The following is an 8,575-nucleotide window of genomic DNA, read 5'->3' on the forward strand; positions in this document are numbered from 1 at the left end:
CAGTCTGTTACAATATTTACAGTGAACGTTGTAAAAAAGGCAACAGGTGTGTTACTTTTTGACTATGATTTACACTCACCTAAAGGATTATTAGGAACACCTGTTCAATTTCTCATTAATGCAGTTCTCTAATGTGCAATCATTTTTTTTTTATTTCCAGCCACCTCAGTTGCATTTACAGGTTTTGAAGCCATATACAACATTAACATTACATGTTTTACCCAGGTTTCTTCTTTTATTCAGTGATACTTCAATTTTCTTGCGGGAGTCATCCCAAAAGGATTAATAAAGATAAGTCTAAGTCTATCTCAGAAAAAAGTAAAAAAAAACTCTGAAAGTCAGGGGATGTAGCTCAGTGGTAGAGCGCATGCTTTCCATGTATGAGGACCTGGCATCTCCAGCAGGTATTATGGTAGAGTCTTTAAAAGAGCTGCAGAAGATATTACCTCCTGTGGTAATCTGACTGGTAGACAGCACAACAAGCAATTTAAACGTACATGTTTCTATTTACTGTATTTATTAACTGTAGTGTAATGTATTTATTGTTTTATGCTCCAGTTTTAATGGGTGTAACAGCAGGTATGAGCACTGTAGTTTCTATTTTTATGGATGAAATGAACTTGACAAACTATTAAGTTTACTCTTCAGCCGGCAGAGACATTTCACTTCAGACACTTGCAGCAACAGACACTATTTTAAACATCAGACTGGAAATATATTTACTGTTGGTACAAAGTATTGTAACTAGCAGAGGATGGTTTTGATCTATCGACCTCTGGGTTATGGGCCCAGCACGCTTCCGCTGCGCCACTCTGCTCTGCTGTGCGTGCTCAGGGGCTGGAAAAACAAGCCGAAATATGTCGGTCAAAGGCAGAAAGGAACTGTTCACTTGTGGCCATTAACGACAAAAAGACAAACTTGAAGAATAAAAAAAAATATTATGCATTGTCATGTTTCCTGTATTGAGTATCATTGTCAGACATAACACCATACCTTTTGACAGCGATAAGTACCCCACTAACACAGAACGTTTAGAGAACGTTAGTTTTTGGTTCTCTAAAGGTTAGTTCGAACCAAACCAAAAACTAACGTTTAGGGAACATTCCCTCCTTGTTATAACGGTCCCTAAACGTTAAGAGAACCAACCAACTGTAACGTTCCCCTGCGGTTGCGCCGTACCTTCACACAACGTTCCCGTTTGGTTGGTTTTGGTTTTTAATAAAGTATTGGCCGTTTTTAATAAAGTATTGGCTTTTTCCTTGCAAAGGTTTTTTTCCAATAACATTAACAAGCATATCATTAGTTACGGTGCCTGTGTTTGTCACGATGTGGAGAGCTGACACTTACAGGTAGTGTGGCAGAGTGGTCTAAGGCAGTGATTCCCAAAGTGGGGGTCGGGACCCCCAGGGGGGTCGCGAGCCAGAGAGGGGGGGTCGCGAGTTGATTTCCAGAAATAAAAAAAAAATTTAAAAACGATTAGAAATAGCATGTTAGCCATGATTTTAACACAAGATAAAACTAGTGGCTAAATTTAAAATAAAACCAAGCAACTAAATAAAAAGGGAACAGCTGTTTTGATTTTCTTTCTTTCCGAGTAGCGTCTCCAACATTAACACTACAACTGCCGGGATTCCAAAAGTACTGGAACCGCAAGATTCTAAACTCTATAATCTGTCATGATAAATACACTTGAGTTGCCCAGGTGTTTCAATAATTCATATCATGGCATAGTAAAACGTAATTATTCCATTCACATCTGAAAAATATGGTATGTAAACATGCAAATAACACCTAAAAGTATTTTCTTTGAACATTTATAACCTAACCTAACCTGTCACTGCCTCCGTGTTGGTGTCTGCTGTGGTGCGCATTGCTCCTCGGACCGCGCCCCGCTCCCTTTCCTCCTCTAAACTCGTGTCTCAGCTCCTCTGCCAGTTCTGCCTGAACTTCCTCCAGACAATGTCCCTGCTGGTGCACTCCTTGGAGAGGATGTGTGTGATTCCAGCCAGTTTGAGGATGTATAAAGTTGTATCTAGCTCCGTGTACCGCTCCGTCCACAGAGCGAGCGCCCGGCGGTGCCTTCTGGTCCAGAACGGAGTCCATCCACGCCGTACTCATGGTGGTAGCAGCGTTACCAACTCTGGCTTTACCTTCACCCCATTGCTGATGCCCACAGTTGTTACTCCAGACCGATTAAAACCAACACCACGAAATACCGAATACTGTATGGCCGAAATATGTAAAAGGGATTTTTCTTTTTTTTGTCCTAGTGTGTAATGTATATAAAAACTATTTTAAATTAAAATATAGAGCTTTTTAACTTGCTGTGCTCCTAACATACTGCACATCCACCTCATTAGGTGAGATTAAGTTCAAATTAAAGTAATGAGTAAATTACTGTAGAATAATGTCATGGCTGTTGTGTTATTTTGTGTTGTCAATATGCTCATGTTTGGATACGCCTGTAGTGCGTGCGCGGTTGCGCGCAATGTTTATAGTGGGGGGGGGGGGGGGGGGGGGGTCGCGAGTCACTTGCACCGTTACCGAGGGTCGCGGGCTGAAAGTTTTGGGAACCCCTGCTCTAGGCTATGCCCAACAGTTGGTGGCAGTAATGCAACAAGTTGTTATGCCAAACGCCAATATGACAGAAAAGAGGAACACACATCTGTTCACTCCCTATCTCACTCCCTATTAAGCCCCTTTGTACCAATCCGGAAGTTTCCCGAGACTGGGAGTTCTCCCTTATTAGACATTTGCTGGCAGTCAGAAAAACAATGTAATGATGGGGGCGGTCCCTGATATTCCCAGGTGGCACGAACGCACCAAAAGGACACCCACAGAGTCCCGGGGTGTGGTCTAATCAGCCAGATTAACTGGAAACACCTGTGTGGGTGTTCATCAACAGATAGGAAACAGGTGTGTGTATGTTTCTCTAGACGGTATATTAACTCGGCTTTGAACTAGTCCACTCAGAACCGACAACAGGACTCCTAATAGCCACTGCAGAACAACCTGTTGCGATCATGCTGTTTGTCTGGGTTTGCGTTTTTGTTTCTGCTTTCACCGGCCGCTTTGTAACTGGACAATCTCCTCCTCCTCTGCCTCCCGGTAGCCCACAAGAAGTCCCGGTGAACCGCACTGATGTTTTAGAAGCGGCGCAGTTTGCTGTGGTTGAATTCAACAAAGCCAACACAGAAGACATGTTTAATTACGCAATTCTGGACATTACATCGGCTCAAGTTCAGGTAACGTTAAACTTTATTTTTCTACTACGGAAGAGGATTAGGGCCAATGTCAAACTTGTTACTTAATCTCTGAACTCATGCGTTTTCTTCTTTTTGACATTGGCCTTAATCCTTAACTATTCAATGACTTGCGTTGTCTTATTGGTGCTCACATGTCTGAGTCCTGTTTACTGTAACTTTAGGTTGTCCAAGGTTTGAACTACTTCCTGGAAATGCTCCTGGGACGTACAACGTGCAAGACCGGCAACACTGCTGCTATCAAAGGCAACGCTGCTGCTAGCGACTGTGATTCCAACTCTGAACCCAAGGCAAGTGTAAGACTTCAGGTTGTGTTTGAAACTCAAGGAAAAACACAATGTTAAACAAGATGCACTAATTGTTTGCTTTTTATATTTCAGGAACTTAAATGCACCTTCTCCGTTAATGTAATCCTTTGGGAAGATTCACGAGTCCTTTTTCAAAAGGAATGTAAAGTCAACCACTGATTCTGACTGACGTTGTGAATAAACTTATTTAACTGGGTTTCTGTGCCAATATTTATTAAAATGGGCCACTATAAACCAGGGCTGTCATTAGCTCACAGATATGCCACTTCTGACTTGAGTCACACATTCCAGTAAGTGACTAGGCAAGCTTGTCTGTGCTCTAAATGGAGATGAGACTACACCGCCACAGTTCTAGGGACTCTGCATCTTAGAGATTCCACTACCTAGACAAGAAATACACATTTGTATATATTTTGCTGTTGGAAGGTTTAATTTCAACTCTGTGGGATTAAAACTCATGACTAAATAGTCTGAATATTTAGTTAGCTGTTAATGCCCCACCTGGTGGGCATGGTGTGAGTCTAAAGCACGACTGAATTGGGAACTAGAGATGCACGCTGGAATCTGACTGTAGCTAACATGCCAACAGCAGCTCCTGCTGTAATGCTCTGCTTGTGTCAGATACATAGCTGATAAATGGAGATGCAACCAGTCTGCAGAAGGACTCTTCATTGAGGCCCAACTTGTCCAGACCACTAATACTTTTGAAGTTCAATTCTTTCCCTTGTGTTCTCGACCGACCTTCAGACCCTTTTCTCTGTTCCAGGTACCAAACTTGGTAATGTAAAAACCATTCCCCAGTCTATTTTTTTTTTTCAACTACTTGACGATTCCCCTATGAATTAAGTACGACCCTCTTGAGACCCCCAGGTTGAGAACCCCTGAGCTACTGTACTCAAACACATTTCATTGTGAGAAGGCTGTTCTATTTAGTTCTTTTCATTCCATACATTCTTAGACTCTGTCACTTCTGTGTTCTTTCAGTTATTTAAACCATTCAAATCTTCAGCTCTTTAAGAAAAACATGTACATTTAAAGTCCTTGTTGTGCTGTCCAGATTACCACAGGAGGTAATATCTTCTGCAGCTCTTTTAAAGACTCTACCATAATACCTGCTGGAGATGCCAGGTCCTCACATGTAAAGTATGAGCTCTACCACTGAGCTACATCCCCTGAAGATCTTCAGATTTTTTTGACTTTTTTCTGAGAGACTTATCTTTATTAATCCTTTTGGGATGAAATATCACTGAATAAAAGAAAAAACCTGGGTAAAACATGTAATGGGAATGTGTATATGGCTTCAAAACCTGTAAATGCAACTGCAGTGGCTGGAAATCAAACCTGGGCAAAATGATTTCACTGCTATGGTATAAATCATAGTCGAAGTAACACACCTGTTGCCTTTCTGCTGGTCAATACAATGTTCACTGCAAATCTTGTAACACAGACTGAAAATAAATGCTAAGAAAGGCATTCATGGAGACGAGTGGCTTCCTGTACCTATGAGATAACACAATATTGTCAATGAAGGCGTTTTTTTATACTGTGATGAGTCATCGGTTTGCTACCACCCTTAAAGAATGGCTTTTGTTGTCTCAATCTCAGAAATAACCAAAGAATCACAACTTCCATTCATGTGCTTGTGCCAGTATTCAACCACCTCAAAGTCACTGTATTTTCAGCATCAGTTGTTTTTTTTGTTTAAAAAAAAAAAAAAAAAATCGTAAAAACTAACAATTTGGTCTTTAATCTTAATAAAAACAATGTATTTGGAGACCTATGTACTCCACATACATTGCCGAACTTTGCGTAGGAATCGGCCTACGCCCGTCCTACGCCGGTTTTAGGTAGTATGCACGTTTCAGACATGAGGGCCAATGTGAGCACAATAAAGATTTCTTGAAAAAAGGTTTGTACTTTAAAGTTCTATTTTTTTTTTCCGATTCTTCTGGTCACACTTGGCACTATTTCACAACTTTTGTCTGTAGTTCTCTATTCTGTCAGGGCTTAACTCTATCTCCCCAACTCTTTTTTTTGTATCTTGTTATGTCTTTGCAAGAAGTATTATGCTTTTGGGTCATCTGTCCATCCGTCAGGCCAAAGAAACAGATACCAGCATGTAACTTTGCAAATCTGTGGCTCACCCTGGCCGCCATCAAAGATGCCATTTGGACCTCCAGAAACTTCCTGGTAAGAAAGCACATGCAGATCCCATTCCCTCAAAACGAGAATCACAGATTTTCCAGCACCTGGACTTGATCAGACTGGGAATATGCCAAAGAGATGTTCACAAGTTCAGCCGAGGTAAATGCTCGGCCCACATTCATACAGACCTAAATCTACTCACTTAATGCTGGTTACAATATTCTAAAATAAACAATGTCAGAGAAAATTGCAAAGAGTGAAGGGTGTTGATAACATTTTTTAACAAGGTATTGGCTCATCATTGCTTCAGTAGACTCCTTCAAGACTCTTCAAGGTAAGCAGGAAGCTCACATAAATGATAGTTATAAGGTCTACCAAATGTTTAACTTTGCTTAGGGTGCGCTAGGTCCTGGATGGGACTACTTTGCCTTTCGAGACACTGACTAGTCACATTTACTTGATGGAAAATTGCTAATAAGGTGTTTTTAAGTGGCTTGTTGGTCTTGCGGTATGATTCTTACTTTGGGTCCAAGAGATTATGGGTTCAACTCTCAGACGAGCCCTGAAGGAAGGAGCTGTTACAAACCTAATCCGTAATTTAAAGTCCAGTTTATTGTTAATTTAACACAGATTAGGAGGAAGCAAAATTGTAGTACTGCATGTTGGCAAATTTTCATATCCTGCTTCAACTGCACGCAATGGAAATTTTTTTTCAAATGTTTTATTTCAAAAGTAGTCTGTCGTATAATATAATCAGAAAGCTCAATCTGGCAGTGAACCCAAAAAACACTACATGCCAAACAAACTACTTGACCATTGCCTTTCTATTCACTGACAGATCGTAGCTGAATTTCCTTGATGGAAAATTGCTAAAACTCTGTGTTTCATGGCTCGTTGGTCTATGGGTATGATTCTTACGTTGGGTCCGATAGGTCCCGGATGATACCACTTTGCCTAGAAGTAAACGCATGGATTGAATAATCTGGTTTATTTATTGAGTGTGATGGAAAAGAGAGTGTCATCGGCGTGGCAAATTCATCACAATACTACTATCACTTTTTACTGACAAAATGAAGTCTGTGTTTTGGTAAAAATATTTTGTATCAAATGTTTCCTGTTGTCAAATGATATCGGGAAACTGACTCGTTCAGTGGAGCCGTGAAAAGACCCCATGACAATCTACCTGACCATAGTCTTTCAAGTCAGTGACAAATCCAAGCTGCAATTCCCTTTTCAAGCTGCATTTCCTTTTTCAAGCTGCATTTCCTTTTTACCCAAATTCAAGTTCCAATGTTGGTAAAATGTTTTGCTTCAAAAATAGTCTTTTGTCCACTATAGTCAGAAAGCTCAATATGGCAGTGGAGCTATAAAACACTACATGCCAAACAAAATACTTAACAATTGCCTTTCTAGTCACTGACTGATCACATTCACTTGATGGAAAATTGCTAATTGCTAATTGCTGAAAATGATTTTACTTTTCGTTGGTCTAGCGGTATGATTCTCCCTTTGGGTGTGAGAGATCCTGGCTTCAACTCCCGGACGAGCCCTGTAGGCAGGACCTGTTCAAACCCTAATCTGTACTGTTAAATCCAGTTTATTGTTAAATTAACCCAGATTAGGAGCCAGCACAATTGTAGTACAGCATGTTGGCAATTTTTCATATCCTGCTTCAACTGCACGCTACAGAAACAACTGAGAAAAAATATGAGGAACAAACAAGCAGGACATGGCTCCTTGTTCATTGGTCTAGGTTTATGATTCTTGCTTAGGGTGCAATAGGTCCTGGATGAGACTACTTTGCATAGAAGTAGAGGAATGGATTGAACAATCTGGTTTATTTATTGAATATGATGGAAAAGAGTGTCGTACGTGACGCAAATTCATCAAAATACTACTATCACTTCTTAGTGGCAAAATCAAGTCGCTTTCCAGCTGCTGCATTTATCAATGTCCGATCATTCTTACGCTCTGATTGGCTTGATACGAACGTTTCATGAATCTCACGTAAAGCCTGTCGTAAAAGGATTTTTGCGCTCATATCTACCACACCTCTTTTTTTTGTTTCATGTCATGTCTCGGCAAGAAGTATTAGGTTTTTGGGTCGTCTGTCCATCTCTACATCAGAATCAGAAATTCTTTATTGATCCCTGAAGGGAAACTCTGGAAAAAAACTTCTCCTTCGAGCCGGAGTTGAACCAGCGACCTAAGGATTTCAGCTTTTTGCCTCTACAGTCCTCCGCTCTACCAACTGAGCTATCGAAGGGAGCGCACACATACATGCACTTCCCATTCTTGTGAATGTGATAACACAGGACCCCTGGACGCACTTTCAGTCTCAATGCCCAGATGTATTAGAAGATTTGAAGTGAACATTGTATTGTCTAGTGATGGTGGTATAGTGGTGAGCATAGCTGCCTTCCAAGCAGTTGACCTGGGTTTGATTCCCAGCCATCGCAGTAGCTTTCTTTGAGTGATGTTACTTGCTTTTTTAACAAGAAGTCAGCAGAAAGGTTACTTGCCAAACCTGGTTTGATAAAACATTAGATCTCTTTGGGCTGCACGATTATGGCCAAAGTGATAATCACGATTATTTTGATCAATATAGAGATTATCACAATTACTTGTTGAACCTCAGGTTAACATGGAACAATCTCAGCAAGGTGATGGATGGATGATTCTGGAACCTTAATCCAGCACCTTAGACCACCCGGCCACACTACCTGCAAGTATTAGCTCTCCACATCGTGACAAACACCGGCACCGTAACTAATGGTATGCTTGTTAATGTTGTTGGAAAAAAAACCTTTGCAAGGAAAAAGCCAAAAGCTACATCCCCTGAAGATTTTCAGATTTTTT

The 8,575-nt window shown here is 40.8% G+C and overlaps 1 protein-coding gene and 1 non-coding gene across 2 annotated transcripts; one reads left to right on the top strand and one right to left on the bottom strand.

Annotated features, from left to right (window-relative positions):
* The first annotated feature begins 2,970 nt into the window (after positions 1 to 2,970).
* On the top strand, positions 2,971 to 4,456 carry LOC116681453 (cystatin-F). The gene is made up of 4 exons (XM_032509624.1): positions 2,971 to 3,245; positions 3,428 to 3,559; positions 4,338 to 4,349; positions 4,442 to 4,456. Exons 1-4 carry the CDS (start codon positions 3,024 to 3,026, stop codon positions 4,454 to 4,456), a joined length of 381 nt encoding a protein of 126 aa, XP_032365515.1. The 5' UTR covers positions 2,971 to 3,023.
* A 3,438-nt stretch (positions 4,457 to 7,894) lies between these two features.
* trnay-gua (transfer RNA tyrosine (anticodon GUA)) lies at positions 7,895 to 7,982 on the bottom strand. Its single transcript is given in 2 exon segments — positions 7,895 to 7,930; positions 7,946 to 7,982. It is a non-coding gene; the product is annotated as a tRNA-Tyr (tRNA).
* Between the last annotated feature and the right edge of the window lie 593 nt (positions 7,983 to 8,575).

The sequence above is a fragment of the Etheostoma spectabile genome, unplaced genomic scaffold (genome assembly GCF_008692095.1).
Source record: "Etheostoma spectabile isolate EspeVRDwgs_2016 unplaced genomic scaffold, UIUC_Espe_1.0 scaffold00018627, whole genome shotgun sequence".
In the NCBI taxonomy this organism is placed as follows: Eukaryota; Metazoa; Chordata; class Actinopteri; order Perciformes; family Percidae; genus Etheostoma; species Etheostoma spectabile.

Excerpts from the sequence above, each read along its gene's own strand:
- LOC116681453 (XM_032509624.1), top strand. The coding sequence starts at position 3,024 with ATGCTGTTTGTCTGGGTTTGCGTTTTTGTTTCTGCTTTCACCGGCCGC. Across the intron at positions 3,246-3,427 it reads TTACATCGGCTCAAGTTCAG|GTTGTCCAAGGTTTGAACTA; the intron begins GTAACGTTAAAC and ends CTGTAACTTTAG.